Source organism: Serinus canaria, chromosome Z (assembly GCF_022539315.1).
Source record: "Serinus canaria isolate serCan28SL12 chromosome Z, serCan2020, whole genome shotgun sequence".
Classification (NCBI taxonomy): Eukaryota; Metazoa; Chordata; class Aves; order Passeriformes; family Fringillidae; genus Serinus; species Serinus canaria.
This window is the reverse complement of record NC_066343.1, coordinates 9,572,168-9,597,527: the sequence shown is the minus strand read 5'-3', so window position 1 is coordinate 9,597,527 and position 25,360 is coordinate 9,572,168. Positions and strand designations below refer to the sequence as shown.

Genomic DNA, 25,360 nt, shown 5'->3' with positions numbered 1-25,360 from the left:
CAAATCACAATAGTTTTGTGACTTTGGAAACCTCCCAGTGAGGTGGAACATTTGACAGCCTTGTTTTGGAAGGTGTGCCAGGAACTGGTGGGAATAGAGGGATGGAGAGCTCCATCCTGAGCTCCAGGAAAGGAGCAGAAAACCGTCAGGATCCAAACCTTTTTCCTCCTGCCACTTTGCTTAATGCCATCTCTCAACAGACCAGGAATTTTTCTGTCCCCTGTCTATATCCATCCACTGCCTGTGTATAATTAAGTTTTCTTCTGAAGTGCTTTTTAATAAAACTGAGGCTGCTGCCTAAGCCCTTCTCACACAGCTGCTCTATCCTCATGGTGTCAGTTCATCTATAATTAAACACCAGAAAGCTTTATCACCTATCAGTCATCATTCATCCACGAGCTTGTCTTATTTATCTAATTAAAAGGTATTTATTGTCAACATATTACATTTTTTTTCTTCAGTACGTACCCAGTGGAGAAGCCTTGTACTATTTCATTTATTTTGTGTGTAATATTATCCACAACAAAATGCTTGTGAAATCAAGGAGTGCCAAATAAAAAACAGTAGCTTCAGAGTTGGCATTATCAAGGAATTCTCATGTAAGCTTCCTATACAGATGGAATATGGAATTGCTACTGTCTGCTTTAATATGGATTACTCCTTTGGTTTATTTTTCAGGTTAATAAATAAATTTTATTATCATTTATCTGACAGCTTGGTTAGTGGAAGGAAAATTCATTTTCCTGAAAGATGGAAAATGAGACAATATATATAGCACCACATTGAAAATAAGGCAGAATAAGGAAAGACAAAAAACAGTATACAATAAAATTTTCCTGCTGCTGAGAAGAACAAGACAGAAGTCTACGGAGGTGTCTTGCTTGCACATTTATAATAAAAGTTTAATTTTTCAATTATATCCCTGTAATATCCTGTCCTGCAGCACTGATTACTTCCTTGGCTCACTGAAAATTAATTTTGCATGGTGCAAAACTGCCTTTGGAAAACAAACCCCATCAAAACAAAACAAAGCAAAACAAAACCCCACTCCCTACCTTCTCATCTAAGACTTCCCAACCCTTCTCCATTTACAGATCCACCAAAACACAAATGAGGAACTGACAGGTTAATAATGTCTGCAAGAAATTATTAAAGACTGAGGACCCTGATTATGTCCTGTCACTCTCTTGTTCTTAATTAACTTCTATTCTACAGAGTCTTTAAGCAGGCAGAGCACCAGGCTTTCAAGACTATAGATCTTGCCATAGTTTACAAATAGTCCCCACTATTCACTTGGAATTTTGTAGTTCAGTGCTGTTTTGACACAACCAGCACTGGAGCCAATAACCCATGAATTAATAACTGAAATTGTTGTGTCCTGCAGCACCTGAGGTCAGTACCTCTGGCAGACCCTGGGGTGAGGGAATTACCTGGATTAGACACCACACAAGGATTCCAAAACCCATTCCAGGATGTTACTGCCATGCCACAAGGAAAAAAAAAAAACCCTACAGCTGTGGACCCTATGTTTCTGTTTCCATCAGCTAAATGTTTAGGTGAAATTGCTCAGGAGAAACAATCTGATTTCTCTTTTCTTTCTCTTTTCTTCACTTACATTAAGGCAGTAATGTTTGGCTCAGGGGACAATGGAGACATTGTTACATGAGAAAACTACTTTTGTGAGAACATACAATGGAAGAATAATATTTGGAGATGTCAGGGGATGGCAGGTGAACCTCCACACAGGTGCACCTTTATGTAGGTAGCACAGGGCTCTACCTGCATTCATTTTCTGAATTCCATCTCAAATTGGCTAAGCCTTAACAACTGGAAGGTTTTCAAGATGAAAAGCACTTGTCAACATGACCCAGCCAAGAAATATATGTAAAAGCAGAGAACTCAATTACATTTGGAATGTTGGTGCCCTGCTAGGGAACAGCAATTTCTGGTGTGACAGAAGTTCTGAGGTTAATGATTTGGAAGACCTAAAAGAGACTCAACTTTCTGATGTCAAGGTAATGGCCTTTAAATAAATATCAAGCAAATGCTGAAAAATAAGCACTAAATACTACTGAAGACAGAGATGCCTGATTTAAAAAAAAAAAAAAAAAAGTGAAGATGAGAAATAAAAATATGAATACCCAGCTTAGAATCAGGGTGATTCAAACAATGTGAAAGGCTTGGATAGGACATGCATACTCAGCTGCCCAACAACATCCAAGCCTGTTTACTATCTGTCATCTCAGTAATGAACTTTACTAGTATAGACTTCCCCCAAATGATTACTTTTTTCTTTCACTTGCATATTTCTCTGTGGAACAGAAATACGTTTTTTGGTTGATGCATCATGAAACTCCAGTGATGTCTGAAAATTACATGTGTCACCATATTCAATGTGATCTACCCAATTCTAGGCTGGATTTGCAAAGGGACCTCAGGAACAGAAAAGTCAGAAGTAAAGAATCTGTATTTTTAGCTTGGCAAAATGAGAACACGTCAAGAAAGAGGAGTTGGTGCAGAGCTGGGAGTGGTGTGAACAAAACCATGAAGAAGGGGAGTGTCTGGCTAACACTGCCTCAGGGTAACACGAAAAACTGGCTTTCTTTTCTGTAAACCCAGCTCAAGGAAAGGTTGTAACAGCATTAGGACCTTGCAAATCATTGCACGAGAGAAAGCTGTGAAGCCAGGATTGTGGTCTCTGGCAGGATCCTGCACCCTGTCATGCTGCGAAAACAGCCCGAGGAGCCTTCCTCCCCCTGCCCTCAGATGTGATGGCTGATTTGGTGTCAGTTAGAGCAGAAAAGGTGTAAATGCATACCAGGCATGCAGGGGGCCATCAGCTCTGTGCCTCTCAAGCGTTCTGCTGGAGGGCAGAAAGTGGCAAGGCAAACAGGAGGCTGAAAGATCTCACACCAAAGCCGGGACAGACTCACTTGGGCAGCACCACATCCCTCTAAAACTGAATTTGACAACACCCCAAACCCTCCAGCCCTTACAATCCCATCCCTACTCCTTCCAGTGCCATGACATGATTTTCCCAAATCTCCTGCTGTGTTCTTCCCTATGTTTAGCTCTGCCATGGGCAGAGCTGGTTGTCCCAAACGACCCCAGGTGTTCTCAGGTTTGGGAAGGACAACACTCACCCCAAAGGGAAGTTGCACAAACCTCCTGTATCTGTAATAAAAAAGCTTTGCTCTCCTACCCTCCTGTTTTTCCCCTTGCTTCTCTCCCTCGCCACCATCACTGGCTGGGGATACTGGTTTGGACATTTTGCTTGCACATTTTGCTTACGCATTTTGCTGCAGGATGGCTCTCAGTATCATTGATAAAAATTTCATGGTTTTGTCTCTTTTTAAAACTTTGGAGCTCACAAAGTATTTTGAATCACTTAAAGAGTCAACAGGCAACTCAACACGTCCTGACAATGTTTTATTTTTATCTGGACATCCTCTGCTTTGTCTTCAAATCTGTTTTTACTTCAACTGAAACACTTGCTCAGGTTCTGAGCAGTTTTATTAACACAACTGGGTACAATCTGGGTGGGTTTATTTTCATTTAACATTTTTAGTCAATGCTGTAGCTACACAGATATACAACTAGAGAGGAGTTTTAATACCAAGATATTCCTTCCTAACCTGCTGTTCCAGAACAGTTTGACACTGACACACAGCATTTGAACAGAAAAATAATTTTGTATTTGTGACATACAGTGAATCCAGGAGGTTCACTCCTTGGAGAAATGGTTTCCTATTCAGGGGTGAGTTTTAGCCTAAAGGATTTAAGGTTTTCTTTATAAAAGTATGTATTTTTACAGGATAGCTTAATAAAAGTAGAATTTTGTTCAGGTAGTTCAGCAGTTACCCAAGGATCAGCTCCAGAGGGAATAAAGCAGAAACTCTTTGGATGGTTCACATCCCCAGCAGAAACCAAATCATTTATCACCACTTTACTCCTTGTTTTACACTTGTGCAACCTCAAGCTTTAGCCAGTTGTGGCAGAACACTGAAGTGGTGAGTAATGAAGCATTTTCCTCTGTGAACAAAAAAGAACCCCAGTGAAAATGTTTTATAGAGTTGCTCAGGAATCTGGGGAGTGGGGAAGATCACAATACAGACTAGATGTTGATCAAAGTTTATTCCTGTGGCCAAATAATAGTTCAGAACCTGCTGATTTTAATTACTATGTGGAGAACTTCTCAATATGTAAAAAAAAAAACCAAAAACCAAAACAAACAAAAACCCAATTTTTCAGACTCCTGCTAAATTCAGTGAACATTATCTGTGTTCTGTGATGTCTTTAGAAAATCACATCTCTGTGAGCTTCTACAACATAAAACAAACTCCTTTCAACCTTTTTCTACAATTAGCACCTTTTTCAACAACCCTCTCATAAATTATTTTCTCAAGTTAAATACCTTCTTTATCTTTTTAGATAAACACAAGGCCAGAGGTACCATTTTTAACTTAACAGACAGGTCTCTTACTTTGATGTCAAATACTCCTTGGGGGATCTGTATAAGTGGGACATAAAATATTTATTTCTATGCTCTTGAATAATTGACACCTTTTAAAGAAGCACATATGAGATCTCATCTCTTTCTGGCATGAGACCTAGAATGAAACTCACCCTCACCAAACAGTGGAGTTTTCTTGCACATTTGTGCCATTTCCTCAGTTTTAGTCAGTCTTACTCTGCTCATTCTAAATGTACAGGATGAAACACTGATGCCAATGGCTACACCACTGTTAGATTTTAATTCACCTCAGTACTTTGAATCATCAAAACAATTTAGAAAAGAGCCTTTCATTTGATCTCACTACTGCTATTTAGGATTCATTTCAACATTGACTCTGCTGCTGATAATTTTTGAATATTGACCATTTTCCCTCAGTTTGACACCCAGTCCACTTATAACAGCTGATATGCAGAAAACCATCTGAGGAAAACACAAGCATGCAATTAGCTTCCAAATTGCTGGTTGTACGTTCAAGCTTGAGTGATGCAACAGCTCCACGACAATTGTTATGAATGGCTTGACAGATGAATAAAGTAAGGAATTATTTTAAGTGTTGTTAAGCAATCAAGGGAGTGTGTCAGCAATATTCTGAGTTAACAAGGCTCATATTAATCTAATTCTGCACCTCCTGCAGCTTCTAATAAGGGCATTTTTATTTATGCTCAAGGAGAGTGAAAGGTAGTCAAATAATTTTGAGAGACCCGATTTGTGCAGCTCTGTCTCTAATTCTCAAAGTTTTTGGACTGATGCATGAGTATGTGCTCCGTGCCCTGCCACAGATGACAGAACTCATCAGGAAGGGGTCCTGATTAATGCCACAGGAATTCTGACACAGGCTGACAGAAACAGATGAGTCCCCTCACCCAACCATGAAAGTGCATTTGCTCAGGCCATATGTATTAGTCACAGTGTATAAATTTATGAATATTTATCCCCTCTGACCAGATCTGGGGATGCTCTAAATATCATCAGAAATGCATTGCCATGGACGTCAAGGGCTTGATTTACTGCTTTTGGGGAGACATAGCTATATGGTAAATGGGAAAACAATTGCACCACCAGTGCCTTCACCACACTCCCTCTCGTGTCTCTGCTCCCAGACACGTCCAGTGCCACCCCTCACCCTTTTCTGTGCTCCAGACCTTCTCCTGCTCCTTCTCCAAGCCATTCTGAGGCAGGAACAGGATTAAAATAAATTCAGTACAAGTCCTTTTTCTCCCTTTTCCTCTGTTTTTGCACCACATTTCAAGCATTCTGGAACAGAAAATCTGTATCCTTTTCAGTGTCTGCAGCATCCTTATGCATCACACACAAGAGATCTAGAAGGACACCCAAACCTGATAAAATATTTCTCATTGGCTGGACCTAGGTCTTCACAATCAACAGTAATCAGTGAAATTAGGCAGCTGAAGAAAAACAGACACAGCCATCACTACTTGAGGAGTGAATTCACCTCTGGAAACATAATTTCCATGCATTTAGTTCTGCGGATTTTAAGGAGAGGATTAAGCACTTTTTATAGCATTAAGAAATTCAAGAAAGTCGTGTTAAATCTAAATTGTAGCTTTTTAAGCCCTGCTTTGCTGAGGTGGGACATTTCTGGGAGGAAAAAAAAATGGTAAAAAGCTAAGTAAAGAAAAAAGGATGAGGAGAAATAAAAATAGAAAGATTAATAGCTTCATGAGGCAAATCTGAATTTTGAAAAGTGCACTGAACTGAGCAACCACCTCAGGAGAGGAAGCAGCATTTGCAAGAGTTTGTGAAATCCTTTCCCTGACCATGAGTTTTGGTGTATTTCTGTACACAGGGTTTTCCTCCAGCAGGCTTCCTGGGGTTCATTATGATTTAAGGGATTACTGGCCTTCCAAGACAGTTCTGCTATAGAGAATACTCCAATTCAATGCAGTAAAGAAGACTTAACTTCATGGTCAGTCCAAAGAACAACAGAAACAAGTATTTTGAGGCAGCTTAATGTCATTAATCGAGCCAAGCTTTCCTCTTATTCTCTGCCATGCTATTTTTGACACCAGGGCTGAGGTGCCAAGCAGGCTACTTGGGCTTTCCCTCAGCCTAATCTCAATCTCCTGCCAGCACCTGATCAAAATCTCAGGCCCCTACATAACCTGCTCCTTCCAATTACAAATAATGTGAAAATAATTCTGCCTGAAAAGCTGCCTTGGGAAATTTGAGGTTTAATGGCACCATCAAGAGCCCTTTGCAGAAGGGCTCACACAGAAAGTGCACATTTGCTCTGGCACGCTGATCACAAGGATGCACATGGAATTTCAAATATTGCCTTCTTTGTTGCTTTTAACACAGTCCTCCTTTTTTAGCCTCCCACCCTTTACCCTCAAAGGCTGAAGATGTTGGAGCATGGTCTACTTCAAAAGCCAACAAGGGTTCCAGCACTGCTGGTTACCTCAACCACACACAGCCTTCCCTCCTTCTTAGTGTAATTTACCTCTGAGGAGAAATTCTTTGGCCTCCCACATTAAAACAGCCCATTGAGGTTCTCAGTATTTAACAAAACTAATGCATAGTGCAATGAATTAAACTACTCCAACCTACAACCTGCCTAAGAGGGGCTTAAAAAGCTCAGGTAAAACACAAATCCAGTAAAAACCTTTGTTGAAAAGGCAAGGGAAAAGCATCAAAAAAAGTTTACCAGAAAGGTAATGGAGGAAGAAGGTTATTTCCATTTTTTAAGCTTTTCTCTCGTAATCTCACAGCCTGAAAAATGAAATAAATTTTCTGGAAGTGTTTCAGTGAAATGCATTATAGATGAATCATTGGAGACACGTATCTCACCAGATTTGTCACAGCAATAAAACCCTGACCTAAAGAACATGCCCTGAGACAGCAGAGGGTAGAGTCCTGTCAGTCTTAGTGAGTAATAACTCCTCCATCAGCAGTCAATTATTGGGCTATTACCAGTGACAAAAACCTGTGAGATGTGCTCCAAACTGGAGAGCTGAGAGACTTTTCCCGGGAGATTTCTGGTCAGCAGAAAATGCTCATTTTTTTCCTGCCCTGGACCTTCAGCCGTTACATTATCCCACCCTTCCCTGGAGAGCTGGGAGAAATGCTGGGTCCCAATTCCTTCCACTTCCCATGGGGTGATTCCCACCAGGGATGGTGGAAGCCTAATTATCTACTGCTCACTTAAAAAAAGACACTGCACAGGTAACACCACCAGGAGAAAAGCAGCTGTGCTCTGTTGCTTTTATTTCTGCCTTATTCATTCAAGCTGAATGAAAAATTACTCTAGATTTTTTTGGTACCACTTTTTTCCCCCCAATGATGTCTTATACAGTTTCTGCAATTTAATCATAAATATAGATATAGATATAGATAGATATAGATAGATATAGATATAGATATAGATATAGATATAGATATAGATATAGATATAGATCTAGATATAGATATCAGATATAGATATAGATATAGCTATAGATATGATCTACGATATAGATATAGATATCGATCTAGATATCGCTCTCGCTATCGATATGCTCTCGATCTCGCTCTCGCTTCCTCTCGCTCTCGCTCATCGCTCTCGTCTAGCTCTGCTCTCGATCTCGCTCTCTCGCTATCGCTCTCGCTCTCGCTCTCGCTATCGCTCTCGCTCGCTCTAGCTCGCTATCGTCTCGATCTCGCTCTCGCTCTCGTCTCTCTCGATCTCGCTCTCGCTCTCGCTATCTTTGGGGTTTTTTTAAATGCCTTTTTTTCCCCTCTGGCAGCCTCCCCTTTTTTGCACAGGTCACACAGCACAGCTCTCCTTCCCAGCCCAGCCTGGAACAGTGGCAGGTGAGTGTTCAGGGGATGAGGGTCACTTATCAAAACTCCCCCTGGGCACTCAGAGGTGCTGAGACACTTCTGATGTTGGCTCAGGTGGGGAAAAACTGTCTGGTGTGAGTGAGGGCACACTGCTGCTGCCACTGTCACAGCAAAGGAGGGGAGAGAGGAGGAAAAATAGTTGGAAAAAGGAGGAAGGGAAGAGGAATTCAGGGCAGCTAGGGGAAAGGAAAAGAAAGAAGAGAGAGGAAAGAAAGAGAGGAAAAGAAAGGAAGAAGGAAAGGAAGGAAGGAAAGAAAGAAAGAAAGAAAGAAAGAAGAAAGAAAGAAAAGAAAGAAGAAAGAAAGAAAGAAAGAAAGAAAGAAGAGAAGCAAAAAAGAAAGAAAGAAAGACAAGAAAGAAAGAAAGAAATAAAGAAAGAAAAGAAGAAAGAAAGAAATAAAGAAATAAATGAAAGAAATAAAGAAATAAAGATGAAAGAAGAAGAAAGATAAAGAAATAGGACTAAGAAAGAAAGAAAGACAGAAAGGATCACAGATATACTAAGCATGCATGAATCACAAAGATGCCTTAACTCGCTATTTAAATTTTTTTTTTGGTGTAATACTCACATTAAAGGCTCATACAACCCAACCATCCACTTCTAAGACATTTCTTAACTTGTTTACATTTCAGCCTGAACAAGTAATCATCAAAACCTTCCTAAACATTGCCTTCCATAAATTTATGATGGCAGGAATGAGCTTCTCACTTCTGTACACATTCACTGCACCGACTGACTGAAAGATCACAGTGATCACAGTGTTTGCCAATCCAGGAAAGTTCTCTGCTATTGTATTAAATAAATGCACTTAGGAGAATACAAAAGTGACAGGTCATCATGAGCTCTTAAATACATCTTTCCCTAAAAAGGGATAACTGTGGTTTGAGCTTCATACTCCCTCTGAAAGGTCCTGGTGTCATTTTCAGCAGGAAAATGACAATTTTTGCCTAGTTGAACTTTTATGAGAAGAAAGAGTTGTTGTGTGAGACAGAAAACCCAAAGTCTGGTTTGTCACGCTCTGAGAATGCCAGATTCCAGGACAGATCTGTGGTTTCTCCTACCTGAGTCACTGGTGGTGGCAGACCACACTTTAAATAAACTCTGCATTAGAGCTCCAGAAATGTGAACCGCGAGCAATGAATTAAACAAATGCAGAGAGAGGATCCCCAGGGAGCCCTGGGCTCACCACAGGCTCCAAGTGCTTTTAAAGGGGTGGAAGTTTATCAAAAGAAAAGACAAGTCCAGCTTATTACAGTATTGGGATACAATGCTAAAGGATCTCTTTCCAAATAAATTACACATACCTGTAAAGACTTGAAAAAAAACCTTTTGAAGGGAGGAGAGCATGAAGAATGGGCAAAAAAAAAAATCCACATTTATCATTAACAAGTAAAAACCATGCAGCAGCTCATTCTACCCACAATTACACACATGACTAAGTTTAATCAGGCCCTGAAGTCAGGAACAAACAGGGAGAGTGAGCACCGTAACAATCGTGTTTAAAGTAAAAATTACATTCCCTGCTTGGCCTCTGATGGAGCAAGGGATGGCAAGGCAGGTGGCACAAGCCTCCCCCTGGCAACTCCTGGGACCTTCAAACACAGTCTCAGAAACCTGATTACGTTTCTCTGGTTTGCTTGGGTGTTTCTGAGAGCTCTCTGAAGAAGCAGGGTGTATGTGCAAAAAAAAAGAAATAATTTAATTAGTGGTGGCAAAGGTCCCATCAAACTGACCTGCACATTGAAATTTCAGCGAAGTCAAACAGAGTGAGATAACATATTTCTTTCCTTCAATTTATATTGAGGCCTGACTCTGACAGTCACTCCATCTTATCACTCAAGCAACAGATACAAAGCAGCAAAAGTCAAATTTCAATTAAAAAAAAAACAAAGGCAGTGATAGTGACATCAAATGTACTGAGCAAGACTTATGAAACTGAAATTTTTGGCACACAGAACTGCTAATAAGTCAGAGTCACAGTGCCTGGTGTAAACAGGGAATTCCTCATTAAAGAAAAAAAGACCAGGAAAAAATACATGTTACTTCTCAATCAGCTGAATTAAGAGTATCTCTTAACACTTACTTCTCAGAATTATGGAACATTTCCTCTGTAAGAGCTTTTCTTAAAATTATTTTTCTAGTCTTAGTCTCAGGAGAATCCAGCATATTTGCATCCACAATAATGTTTTTCCTGTATTTAAGATGCCTTTCCCCAAACCACTTCTGTAATTGTACATCCACTCAACAGCAGGCATGCATTAAATAGCACAGAAATTATGAATACCCTCGAGCAGCAGGAATGGATTATATTTTGAAATATACAGAATAAGTTATAGATATTTTGAGCCTTATGCAGCAAAACCACTCTCCTAGGAAACACATGTGTGAATGAGGACTATAAAAGATCCTTTATTAGCAAAAAATTAAAGACAGAAAGAAAAAGGTTTTGTTTCTCTTAAGTCATTAAAATAAAACTCTCAATTTTGATAAATCAAAATGGAAAGATGTAAGTTGCAGTAGAAATGGAAGCCTTTTTCTGATTTATTTTCATTTCAATTACAGAGACTCCATCTCTGTTCCACTGTAGTCTGTGACTGCAGGTTTTATTCAATGACTACACTCCATTTTTGAAATTTTTTTGGAAGTTTTGCCTTCTTCAGTAGGTACTATCTGCTCTCAAGTAGGTTCCAGGTTTTAAAGTGAAAATATAAAAACATCCAGTTATTTACAGGATTCAGGCTGACAGGCCATAGAGCTAAGCCTCTCTACTGAATGCATATTCCACACAGCTAATAGTGCCATTCATATGCAGCCCCCAAAGAGATTTGGGTAATGCCTCAATAACCATAACTTCTAACTCTGGATTGGGAATGCTCTTATTAATTTTTTTTTCTCCTCCAATTACGAAATGCGAATTGTGAAAAGCAGAATTTGCATCTTAACTTGACTTATATATTATCTCTGCCTTGCACCTTAGGAAATTGCCAGATATTAAGTTACAGTTAAAGCTGCACCAAGACCAGCACAGTGTACTGGAATCAGAATAATTTTATTTTACTTCCTGGCTCAATTGTATTTTAAAAAGTAAGATCTACTTTTTGTCTTTACATATTTTTATAATGTGTAAATTAAGAGCCATAGGTCAGCTGTCATTAACTGAAAGTAACCATCTGTCTGCCAAAAGAAGCATTTCCTTCCACTGGATATCTCTGATTTAAGAACAACCTCCTAGAGAGCTGGATAAACCTCATTCTTGGCAGTTGGCTAACCCACTAATTATTCTAACTTTCTACTTTATCCTAAAGTACATCTTTATTTCAGCAAATAATTAAACAGATCATTTAGAGACGTTGTTCCACAAATCCTAGTTCAGTTCCTTGCTGTTCTCGTGGCTACTTTCACTAAGCTTAATATTATCCAAAGCACATTGCCAAGTTTCATTAAAAATGTTGATTTAGCCCTTGAATAAATTGCCACAGTAATACTAGATGTCTACATGGATAAATACAATTCAACTCCTTTTCCTGCCACTGCACCCACACACAAAGCATGAGAAAGGCAGCACTCCTTTTGCTCTAATTTCTGTGTCAAGCAGATATTTATTTGCATTCTTCTGAGTATTTCTGGCCATATCCAAGAATATATTTTCATTCCAAGGAGCAGAGAATTGCCACACAACTAGCCTCGACATCCATAAATCTAAAATATTTGCAGAAATAGAATCCTTTAGGTTTGGATGACTTAATATTTACTGTAGATGCACTTGAGTTTAGGATAAATGCTACTTTCTTAGCATAATGTAAAGTCGTATGAAAAATATATGAAAGTTAAGACACAACTTTTCTTAGAAGTTCAGACACAACTTTTCTTATGTGAAAACACTGAAAAACCTTTTATTATCAAAAAACAATCTGAAAGGCAAAGGGAGAATAAAACTTTGGGTGCTTTCCTTTGCTAAAAAGGTATTTTTAAGTCTTTTTTTTTAGGATCTTGCACCAAGGAACTCAGGATGCAGCAGCTTTAGGGCAGCATCAGGCTGGAGGTGTTGGGTTTGTGGCAGCGCCTTCTTTGCCTGGAGAGCGCTGGTGATGTCACCAGAAATTCCACATGGGAAATAACCCTAAACAAGCTCTATTTGATAAAGAAAAAACTGTGGGAGAAGGGTTTTTTTGTGTGACTTGGCCTCGGAGCATTTAGATTTTTGTATTTACATGAAGGAGCCAGCCCTGGCTGCAGGTCTGAGCAAGAGAGCCCAGGAAGGAGGGAGGACTCCTTGGTGCATTTGCAGACGTGATCACAAAATCAGATCAAATCTGGCACTTGATCCCAGAATAGGCTCCTATCTCCCTGTTTGTGATGGAGCACTTCCAGAGGTGAAGGAATTTCCAAGTTAACTTCCCCCACTGCCACCCCTTTTCTTGGATAAATAAGTTTTAATTTTATTTTTTTCCTTTTTGCTCAATGACACAATACTGGAAAACATTTTGGGCAGGACCCCAGTGTGCTGTCAGCTTAAGATAAAGCCCTTTGCAGCACCAAGGATCTGGCATTCCATCAGCACAAATTACTGGAGTAATTACAAATTACTCCACTAAAAGAACACCTATATTTGTGAACTGGATCATGCTGCTAATTCTCCATCTCCCCACTTTTGACAGGCTGAAGAGAACTGAAAATTATTAGCCAAGCAAATTGACTGAAAACTTGATTAGCAGCTGAGCTTCACTTCAGGTGAAGCTCAAAAACTTCAGTGACGTTGAGAAAAATAACCAGCAAAGAGGAAATTATTTCAGTTCAGCTTTTGTAATGTTTCAGGTAAACAGGGATATTTCCTGTCTTCCTATCTAATCCAAGAATTGCCACTGCCTCATGAAGTGCAAGAAAGAAAAATGGAGATAGAGACTGACAGAATGGATGTTCCATATGCCCAGTCTCAAATATAACTAATTATGTTGTAGCCAATGAGAAGAGCCACTCTTTAGATTCACCCCTGACTCAATCTGTAAGCAGAGCAGAAATTCTTTGCACATATTAAAATCATAATGCTGCTCTGTTTCTACTAAAATTTGCCTTTTTTCAAAGAATTAAAACAAAAATATCATTATCTTCTTAGTTGTCCCCCTACACACAGGACTAAGATATTCATAAAGACACAGTTACTCAGGCCAAGGCTTCTGTATATTTGCAATACTTTGCCTCCATAGGTTTTCCTTCAACAACCACTATTAAATAAAATGAACCTGAGTTTCAGGCAAGCACAGGCAGGCTGTCAAAACCAAACAGACCAAATACAACGGGGAAAGGGCATTTTCCATTGCAATGGACTGGGATGCAAAAGAACAAAAAAACAAGCTCTGATGTATTTCTACACCATCCTAAAAAAATGCAATTTTTTAACTAATGAAACAGGACTGTAAATTCAAACATTCCTAACCAGGAATTCAAACCACAACTTTTACGTCAAAATGAGATAATTCTTCTGCTGATTTAAACAGAAATCTTTGCTAATCATGGGAAATGTCTTTGTAATCTATTTCTGTCCATGGCTGTTTAGAGAGTTTACAATCCATGGAATATTACAGATAAAAATTAAAAATATGTATTTTCAAATGTTATTTGCCATATAATTTAGGAAAAACCCCAGGTTTTGGAAGAAAATGCTACCAATCCCATCAGAACTCTGAGGCAAGTCCATGCATAGCTATAGGCACCTTCCAGAACACCTGGAAAGATTTCCAGAAGTTGAAATGGACATACCAAAATTACTTCTAAGTGTTACAAATCCTGACCCCTTTGGTGTTTTACGAGTGACCTTTTTTTTTTTTTTTTTGCCTGGAGACTCTATGTTCAGAAAAAAAAATCTATTAAAGATGGATTTGGCAAGTAATTTCTTTGCCCTGGAATCCCAAAGGCAGAATCTCAGGGTGGTGAGTTTGGAACCTCCTCAACCAGAGGTTGTCCATGCCTAGCTGGGTTTGGAATCCTCTGACCCCAGTGAGATCTGTGAACATAAAAACATTCCAATACATTTAAAAACTGCTTACTTTTCCTGGGCTGGCTGCTCTGCCTCGTAAGTAGCCACCTTAGCTCCTGTCCCTGCAGGCTTTGCTGTCCTTTGCCTTCGTTTTCTCCTGGGAGCTGGGTCCACAATGTCTGGGCTGCCCAGCAGGGAGGAATCCCTTCGTTCTGGAGCTGCCAAGAGGAAAAACAACCAAGGTCAATAGAAATCTGACATTTGAACTGTTTCAAGACAACTCTTAAAGTATTTACTTTTCTGGGCCTTTCTTATGGAAATCTCTGTAGTCCCAGAATGGCCTCAGAACTGGGAGAAGTTTGTGACATAAAGGCAAGTTCTAAAAGACTGAATCCAGACTAGAAAGATAATCTTCCCTCACTACCTCTTTGTAACCAGGGGAGAGAAAGACCACCAATCTTAAATTACCCAATCTGTCTGGACTTCCACGGCCTCCTTTGCTGAAGCTGAGTGAAGCAGGCTCATCTAGGTTCAGCTTCATCTACCTATTTAAATTACCATGTAAATTCATAAATTATGCTTTATCTACGCTTAAACAACAAACCCCTCTCCACTTTGACAGCTGCCTACTCAAAACTCAAATGTCAAGACAAACCTTAAGCTAAAATCCTCCACAAAACAAGCAAAAAAAAAAAAAAATCCCTATTAAATGCATTCAGAAGTTACGTAGACATTTTAATTCCAGCTATCAGCATCCTGCAGTATATTTTCATTTGGTATGCCTGCTTTCAAAATGAAATCGTAAATTACCTATAATTTTCAAGACAACAATATCCAGAACAGCACAAATTTCAGCTGGAATATATTCAATAACAATGTGGTGACTGAGGCTGAAGATGTTAGGGTAACTTCCCTGTTTATTATTACATTTCTGTGCATTTTAGGGTGGTTTAATCCTCATGTGGATGAGAGATGCCATAATTTGAGATTCAACACAAACGTTTTCCACAGGAAGTAAACAATGAGTCCTGTTGCCCCATTCCTTTCACAATTGTCATCCACATGTACTGAAAATGAAGCAGGGAGGGAACACACAGCCCACAGGTGGCATTTTCACCATTTCTCAAAGAAACATGTGTTTCTGGCCAAGTACACTGATAAATTAATCACAGGCTCCCCAGAGCCTCTGCCCTCAGTGAAGCACAAGCTTAACATTTAATAGTATTAATTATTCACCACCATGCACTACACTACATCACAGACTTGCAGATACTTGCAGGGTGACAACAGGTATTAGCTGACATATTTCCAAGGCACAAAGTAATTATCAAGCTCCAAAGTCCAGCACAGAAAAGACACATTCCTATAATAAATGCTGAGAAGGGTTAAATGACATCCTAAGTCTCCACACTACACTTTAACCAGATATGGATGCTTTTCCAGTGTTAAATGCTGAAAATATATTTATGATAGTTACTCTTTACCTGTCTGGAGCAGTGTGTCCAACATTTGCACAAACACTATTTTATATATTTCAACATCATTATTCAAAGTTGGCCTCTTCATAATGAGTACACACAGAACAGTTTGCTGTCCAGAACCCAACAAACTGGAATAAATTTACTATCATAATTCCTATCTTTCCTTTTTGCTGTTCTCCTCCTACACCCTCTATTTTGGTCAAAAAGGAGATGCAGAGGTGAACCTCATATACAGAACCTAAATATTCCCAACACAATAAACAAATGTCTCTGGGTTTTCACCTGTGCAATGTGCACTGGTGAGCACAGCCCTCGTGCTCAGCAGTTTTTTTGCCATTTACACACAGCAATTCTTTTGAGTCTAAAATTAATTTTTAAAATACTTTATTTTCTTCTGTTTCTAAAAAAAATTAGTTTATTTTAATTATACCAAAAGAAAAGCTTAAAGATTGAATTCAGGTATTCCAGAATTCAATCCCACAAAGAGCAGCAGATTGGCTCATGGGTGAGGGTTGATCATCACAGGCTTGGGATTTTTGTTGTGTTTGTTTCTTTCCTCTAAGCTAAAACTCTCAGAATTTCTGAAGAAAAGATGGAATACACTTGACTCTCACAGTACCATGCATCACCACTGGACTTTAAACACACACCCACTACTGCTGCCCAAAAATAATTCCCATTAATGAATTCATTTATAGCACTTGACTTAAAGCCAAAGAAAGCTTCAGCAAAATATTATTCATTGCTCAATGTAAAAATCTTTTGGAAAAATGAGAGACAGTCTTAGGCACAAGCCTAGCTTTTCATCCTGAAAATATTTTCTGTCCAAATTTAAGCAACGTTTTAAGGAAGGAAAGTGCCTTGACTCCTCATGAAATTAATTTTCTTACTTTTATATTATGTAATTCAATATGAATGATTGCTATACCTCTGAGAGGAATGGTAGCAATTTAGACACAGACAAGAGTACAGCTGGATGAAAAACAGTAATTAAACCTCCTACACCAAACATTGATTAAGAAAGGAAAATATTCCCAATAGATAACATACTTCCTGCAGGTGAGTAACTGCAATAAATAAGATTGATAAGAGAGCAAGAAGGGGATCATGGTTCCAGTACCAGAAGAATATTTGTGCCCAAGAGATAAAAGGCTTTAAATAAAAACTCTTCCTGGTTGGAGGGTTTGATGTTGTTTTGGGGGTTCTTTTTATGTAATTTTGAGAAGTGATATTATTTGGTGGTTGAAGGAGTTTTCCAAGGGAGTATTCCAGAAAATGACTGGAAACTGAAAATAGCTGTCATTGGTTTGGAAGAGCCAGGATGAAATTAAATCAGTGCAGCCCCACAATGCTGGGGACCTGGAAACAGAAGATGCCTTTAATGCAGGAAAATATCAGGACTCATCCTCAAGACATTTAGAAATACAGCATAAGGATCTCTGAAAACTACAGAAATTAACTTCAGCAGCCTAGTTATAGGCAGGCAGTCCTGTTACATTCTACAATACACTTTTGCATTACTTTATTTTTATATACAGAAGTAAATTGTTTAAAAAAATACCATCCAATCTGTCATATCCACCTTTCAGTGTGAAAAAAGCAACAACTCTGTGCATCTTCATTTGTGTACACCACCACCTCTAACAAAAAATCCAATAGCTTTGCCTTGCCTAATTATTCAGGAGAGTGTCACTGAGAAAACAGAATCCAGATCCTCTCATTACAGCAATAAAGGGCTAAAACAAGCACCAAAAGCTTAGTTTTGCCATAAAAAATATAAACAGGGACCAAAGCAAGCAAAAACCAAGCAGAAGTTTTCCAAAATTCAGGAATTTGTTTGCCTACAATGACCTAACTTCACACAGACAGAATACACAGCCCTGATGTCCAAATTATGAGTGATGGACCACAAGCAAGAAAAAAACCTGCAATTCATCTGATTTTTACCTACAGGAAACTCAATCACAGACATTACTTCTCCTCACCTTGCTGTTATATAGTCAAGATATAACAAATGATTAAATGCATTCAAAGAACATTCATATTTTCAGCCTGTACCACTAAATGAAATTACTTAGTTTGATGACAATAAAGAACTTGCAGTTATTAAAAGAAAAAAATAAGAAAAAAAAAAGTAAAAAAAAAATAAAGGGCTTTTCCAGATTGCTATAGAATAGGAAATATTTTTAAAGGACAGGCATTTATCCTGAAGAAAAGCCTTCATTTAAAATTATCTCCTATCCTGGAGATTTCATCAACAGCAGCACAGAATTCTGACAATTTTTATTCTTCTTCTGAATGAAAATTCAGCTTTTTCATCAGACTTAGGAGAATTTGTTCAGTTTTTCAGATATTAACACTACTGTAACTCCCCTAAATTCCTCCCAGAGCCCTCCTGTTAGCAGAGCAGATCTCCCTGGCTGAATTCTGCCTAACTCCAGGCAGCATGTGCTGCTCCATGGAATTAATCAATTAATTAACCATGGACTTCCACGTTCTGCTCCTTAATAGAGATGCTGATTTACCCTAAAATCAGCACCAATATTAGACAAAGTGGGCTGAGAGGCACCTGGAGAGCACCAGGACTGCCTGTGAGAGCTGTCCCCCAAGCTGCCAGAGAAAGGAAAAAGCAGAGAAGGAGCAGAACTCATCACTTTAATCCCTGACTGTAACTCCAGCCATTCCCTGGTTTCTCAATCCCAGCATAATTCCCCAGGGATCACCGTGTCTGATGATAATTAGCATCTCTTTGACAGTCTCAGCAGAGCCTTCCAAATGACTGGGTATGGAAATTAACACATCCCAGGGATGCAGAGCAGGATTAAGTCATTCCTGACAGGCAGTTGAGGAAACACCATTCCAACCTACTCTGGAGTTACCCTGTGTGCACAGATCCTGACATTTTTCATGGGATTGATTTATTTAGATCACTCAGAGATCTTAAACACTGGTATTTACAGTCCATGCCTCTGCTGCAGTGAAAGCAACAGGAATATTTCACTATATTAATTTTAGGAAAATAGTGAAAGGCATTCCCAACTGTATATTTAATTCTTTGTATAAATTTGGGTTTACTGTACCATAACCCCGTGGGACCAAGAGGCAGTTGAGACCAAGGTTCCATAAATTCTCTGTCAGCTGGTTATTAACGTTTATTTTTACATAGAATATCTCCACAGGAAGTGTTTATGAAGATACATTTTAAAACAACTCCAGCAAGAAGTGTAGTTCCAGCTATACAAATTTATAAATTGTATTCAGCTCAGTAAGGAAGTTTACATTTCACCCTTCTAGACTGTATTACCACTGAGTTTTCTATCTGCAAAGTCTATTCTTTTCCTGACATCACCCTTTTTTAAAGTCTTTTAAAAAACAACAGTTTTATTTAAAAAAATAAAAACAAAGAACAAACCAAACAGAAATCCCACGCAAAACACCCCCATTTCAAACCTGCAGGGAAACTAATCCAGTTATGGTAAAATCTGTTTGCCACAAGGTTTCCTTCTCAATGCTTATTTATTGGGGATAACTCAGGTGCTCATCTGTTGCCATCTCACATTGTCCTGAAACTACATTGGAAAAAAAAATTGGGTAAATTTGACACACAAATAATAAGTTTGGTCATGAAGCATGACAAAGTCTCTTTCTATCTATCAAAATACATGAGGATGAAAAAAAGAATGCATTTTACATACATCCAAGAGACTCTGAGGGAGCTCACTAATTTTAATCATCCAAAGCATGATCTCTAATAGAAGTTCCTCTTTTACAAAATACCTTGAGAAGGGAAATTTCAATGACCCACATAATCAGAGGAGAGATATTAATTTTCAATAATCCACATCCATGTGTTTTGCCAAAAATAATGCAGTAGTATTATAATTCTAAAAAAGTCCCTGCTGGCAAGCATTGCTAAAGGTTATTATTTGGCTGGAAAACACTACAAATTTATAGTGTCTGTAGCCTCTGGAAGTTAGTACCTCCCTCAGAGCACAAAGAGAAAGCTTTGGGATGTGCTCAGATCTTTGGGATGTGCTTTGGGATCTTCCCTGGTGTGTATCAGGCAGGCAACATTTTGCAATTTCAATTTTGACACCTAAAAATCTCCTACCAGTCTAAAATCTCCTAACAAAAATCTCCTAAAAATGTTTTCCCTGCTTTATTTTCCATGGGTGCTTGACAGAAGCAGCACCAAAGCTGGAGGCTCAGATGCTGTGGTGCTTTTAGGCTTGCCCAGGGGCTGTTTGGGGACAAGTTTTAGGCTGCTCAGCAACAGTTTTTCAACAATCCAGTGCAATTCCTGATTTACTGCACCAACTTTTTCTCCCTCTCTGGCCCTCCAATCTCCTCAAACCTCTGAATTAAGGCTAATTTTCTGTGCACCATGGCTGGATGCAGTCATCCAGCACACAAGCACATCCAAACTCAGGCATCAGCACCAGAAAGGTCGTGGTTTGAAGAGGTTTGGATGAGCTCAGAGTCCCGGGTGTGACTGTTTGCTGGAGTCATCCTCTGGGCTCCCGGGATGTCCCGTTTGGATCATCTGTACCACCCAGGGTGGAGGTAGGAGGCTTCTGGACATAACTCCCAGGAGGCATGAAGCACCACGCAGGTCGAGTAAACAAAACAACAAAGCAGGCAGACACAAGGGCTGAAATCATCAGGCCACTTTGGGAAAGATTTCTGGGCTGTGATGTCTCAACTCAACGTGAGGTAGTGGAGCCCAGAGTGATTTCTCACCAGGCTCGTAAAGCATAAACCCCGTGCCTGGAATTCCATCATTTTTTGCTCGGCTTGGATTTTCTGGTGTCTGAGCTGATGTGGCTCAGCCCACCCAGCAGATCCAAGCCCTGGCACCGGCAGTGGTGGGGCTTCCAATGATCACCCCTAAAGTTACCCCACATGTCAGAAATCGGTATTATCCCTAATCCCTGTGTGTGGATGGGGAGCCCAAGGTCTGAAAGTCAATCCTAAAAGAAGAACGTGAATAATCAACATTATTTACCGATTTCAAGCCAGTAAGTGATTATTTTGTTAACCTTTATGTAGTCATAAAACCACAGAATTGTGGAATGGTTTGGGTTGGAAGGGATCTGAAAGCTCATCCAGTCCCACCCCTGCCATGGGCAGGGACACCTTCCACTGCCCCAGGGTGTTCCAAGCCCCGTCCAACATGGCCTGGGACACATCTGGGATCCTTTTGGGGACTCCACAACCTCTGCAGGTAACAGTCACCTGTGCTGCTATTTGGAATGCGAAGATAACATATTTGGTCATGACCACTATTTAAGAAACAGCTTCTGAATTAATACTACCTGTAAGTCTCAAACCCCTCATGAATGTAGTGAGAGCTGCTGCTACTCCTGCGATTCTTCACACAGTGTGACCTGGATGGAGAAATACACAACAGCCACTGCAAGATCTATAGGCAATAAAGCCTCTTCATTTTATTTAGCTTTATTATGACTTTCTGAGCCAGCAGTGTGCCCAGAAGGCCGATGGCCCCTGGGCTGTGCCCGCCGCGGGCGGCAGCAGGAGCGGGGCAGGGCCCGGCCCTGTGCCGGCCCTGCTGAGGCCGCACCTCGAGGGCTGCGGCACCTCCGGGCCCTCACACGGGGAATGGAGGGGCTGCAGCGGGGCCGGGGCAGGGAACGGAGCTGGGAAGGGAATGGAGCCCCAGCAGGGGCTGAGGGAGCTGGGAAGGGGCTCAGCCTGGAGAAAAGGAGGCTCAGGGGGCCCTTGTGGCTCTGCACAGCTCCTGCCAGGAGGGGACAGCCGGGGGTGTCACCGTGATGTTTTCTGAATAATCCCCGCACCAGGATCTCTTCTCCTCAGAAGCTTCAGCCTCTCCTTGTTTTGCTTCTCTGGATGTGATTTGGAGAATTGTTTCCCCAGCAGGTGAATTGTTTTTCATTAATGGCCAATCTCAGCCAGCTGGGTCGGACTCTCTGAGTCAGTCACGGGTTTTCATTATTCATTCTTTTCTGGCTTTCTGATGTCTCCTTTCTCTTTCTTTAGTACAGTTTTAGTGTATCATTTACTTTTATTTCAATATCACAATATAATAAATCAGCCTTCTGAGCCCTCGGAGTCCATTCTCCCCTCTCCCCTGGTCCTGGGGACCCTCCCAGCCCCACAGCCGGGGGGTCGGGCTGTGCTCCAGGGAACAGGGACAGGAGCAGAGGGAACGGCTCAGGCTGGGCCAGGGCAGGCTCAGGGTGGGCACAGCAGGAATTTCCCCATGGAAAGGGGGCTCAGGAACTGCCTTGGCACTGCCCAGGGGGGTTTGGAGTGCCCAGCCCTGCAGGTGTCCCCTGGAGGTGGCACTGAGAGCTCTGGGCTGGGGACAAGGTGGGGACTGGGCACAGCTGGGACTCCATGAGCTGGGAGGGACTTTCCAACCTGAATAAATAATTCTGTTATTCCACCATTTGTTACATTTATTTTCTTATTCCTTGGGATAAAGCACTGGGTCGCCCTGGTGTTTGAGCAGTCTTTGCACTACCTGGTCTCCCTGATTACAGCTGGTTTGGAGGATCACCATCCTGACACACGGTCCATTCCCTAGGAAACCCATGGGATTCCTAGGGAATAGACTCAGAGATTTTTCCCCTGTGTACCAAAGGCAGCTTTGAAAACCACGTGTGAGCTGCACTTGGGACATCCCCCGCAGTGCCCTAGAGCTCAGACTCCTCTGCCACAAGAATGATTTCTTTCCCCATTAAACAACTTTTGAGAAAATCAATACAACTCAAGGGAGGCCATAACTCTGGAAAATGTATGTTTTCATAACAAAACGCCATTTCATAACAAAATGCCATCAAAATAATGGCATTTTTTGGTGGGTACATTTGTAACCTCTACCAATAACTTGATCATGTTGTACCTAAAAGCCTAAGATTTTTTCACTTGTATTACATGTTCCAGTTTTTTGCATTGTATGTATTTCTATTTTAGGTAGAGAAAATATTTCAGGTGGAAAAATGTAAAATAAAACCTATTTAAACAGGAACTTTGGTTGCCTGTATTTCACTCTATATTTGTAAGGAAGCACAAAAACATTTAAACAAATACTGCATTCAGAACAGAAGGGATTTTGCTACTTGTTTATACAGCAACATAAATATGTGGCAGTACATCTTTTAGAGAAATAGACAGATTTAAAGCTTTAAAGTGACCCATTTTAAAATCAGTCAGTGACACAAGATCTGTGCCCCCTCCATAACAGCATACAGCTTTAACCCTGGAACACAAACCAGCCACTTTAAAACTGTCTTTACATGTGAACACACAGAATTAATGAAAATCACTCAAAATGTCATTGTCAGTGGACAAAAGGTCAAGATGAGTAAAAGGGAAGTGGTGATTCCTGGGGTGGGCAGGCACGAGGAGAAGGCCAGTTGAGCAAGGCTCACACCCAAGAAAATCTGGGATCTAATAGCCCACGAGCCACTCTGATGGCCAACATGATTTTTCAGCTTGCAACAGATTATAAAGTGTGTTCATAATCCCTCAGTCAATGGTGATGAAGAGTGAAAAGCCTAATTAATGCCCCAAACAGAGCTTCTGACAGGACCAAAGGTGACATTGACATTGTGAACTAATTAAAAAAGGCCTTTTTAAAATTCTTATTTGAAGTATTTTAAAGATTAAACCACTGCCCAAAGTATTCAATGTCTTGAAAAATGAAGTGAAAAATCATGAAGTTCAACATGACAACCTCAGGAAAGCCAAGCTTTGCCCCAGCATCCTCCACTCTTCAGTGACGATCATCCAAAATTTGGGGTGAATCCTGTGAGATTTTGTACTGCCTTCTTTTATATTCATTCTCCTTTTTTCCCCCTGCCTTTAGCAACCTTTGAGACAAACTGAGGAGACTGTGGTGACTGGCAAAAGCAGATCATTGCCCAGAAAGTGACAGAATTACTTCAAACCCCTTCCTTCTCAAAGACTGTCCCATGAGAAGCTCATGCCCTTGCCAAATAACCTTTGCTGCAGAAGTGATTTTTGGTATATTTATATTGTGCTTTTTGTATGTATAGACATTCTTTTCCCCCCAAATTTAACAAGCTCTAGATCTTTTATTTCTACTGTGTATTTTTAATTTTTTTTAATTTTGTAAAACCAGCTGATACAGTTTCAGACTCTGCTATGCATTTTCCTGTATTTCCTGTGAAATGAGCAAGCTGAACTGAAGTCTCACATGTCATTCACTAGGAAAAAAGTTCTATTTACACTATTACCTTTCTGGACCCATTTATTTCTCTTGAAATCAATATAAAACCTCCACTAAATAAAAGACATACAATGAGTATTATCTACAAATTGCTGTCAGCTCTCTGCCTTTTTTTTTTTTTTTTTGTCATACTGTATTCCTAAAAGGCTTTTCATGCTGGGAATTTAAAGACAGCATTTAAGATGTCATTATGGCATGTCTTTATATACAGCTGCCATTAAGGTCTTTGTAAATGGATTCAGAAATTATGAACATGGAAGGTGCCTCAGTCAGACATGACATTAATGTTTTTATGGCAGATGCACTGGCACAATCTCAATCAACATCAGGGGATAATTTTGCTTTGGAAAATGCCACAGGTAATTCTGGTTGCCCTAAGAGGCTTTGAGGGCATATTTAAAGAATTTTAAAGATCTCAGTAAGTACTTTGAGAGCAGCAACACATTAATATTCATTACAACACTTACTGAAAAATGAACGTGAAGCCCGGGCGTTGATACACGATGAACAGAAAATTATCAATCATTATCAGGTCTCAATCAGAATGGAGAAGTTGGTTTAAACTATAACAACTTCTATTTAGATGCTCTTAAACACTCAGACATATCCACAGCACGATTTTCAGCCACCATTTATTATTCATTGTGAATGGACTGTGACACCTGTGACAGGAGCCCAGAGCTGTGTTTCCACCCTGACCTGGGCTGTTTTTCTTCACCAGCTCCTTGGACATCTGCAGGGCTCTCCTGGTCTAGCAGGGCTGTGACTACCAGCAAAGCCCAGCACTGAGAGGGCACAGTCAGGAAGGAGCTCAGCTTCAGGAGTTGTAACCCACACCACAAAAGCACCCGTGGCACACAGGGAATGGACAAGCTGGGACATCCTCAGGGATTTTTTAGAGGGCAGTGGTGGAGATGAATGGCAGAAGACCATGGCAAACAAGTCAGTCAGACAGCAGGGATGCAGAGCCAGGATGCAGGGTGAGGTCAGTGTGTGTGATGGCCAGACTCCTTACAGGACTGACCCTGCTCCCCTGGGAACCACTAACTCTGGGATAGTCTTTCCATGTGGCAAAAGCTGCAGCCCTCAGTGAGAAAAAAACAGGATCACGCCCTGGGCTGTGCTCATGTTCCACAGATCCTCCCCCAGCCAACATCCCTGCGAGCCACCAGGGCCAGGAGGCACCAGGGAAATTGTTTATTAAAATGGGAAGGACTGGGGCTTGATCACCCAAACCTCCAAAACCACTTGGAAACGCAAGCCCCAGATATCCAAGCCTAGGAAACATGCTATTTTCTTCTGATAAAGAGTC

The 25,360-nt window shown here is 40.4% G+C and overlaps 1 protein-coding gene across 4 annotated transcripts in view; it reads right to left on the bottom strand.

Annotated features, from left to right (window-relative positions):
- Positions 1–25,360, bottom strand: part of XRCC4 (X-ray repair cross complementing 4) — a 145,279-nt gene that overhangs the window by 41,125 nt on the left and 78,794 nt on the right. For 3 of the 4 annotated variants that reach the window (XM_050986993.1, XM_050986994.1, XM_050986991.1), the window contains one exon: positions 14,402–14,549. In XM_050986993.1, coding sequence (XP_050842950.1) covers positions 14,402–14,549 — 148 coding nt within the window. Of the gene's footprint in view, positions 1–14,397; positions 14,550–25,360 lie in introns of those variants that run through there. The other variant, XM_050986995.1, reaches the window with a different exon arrangement.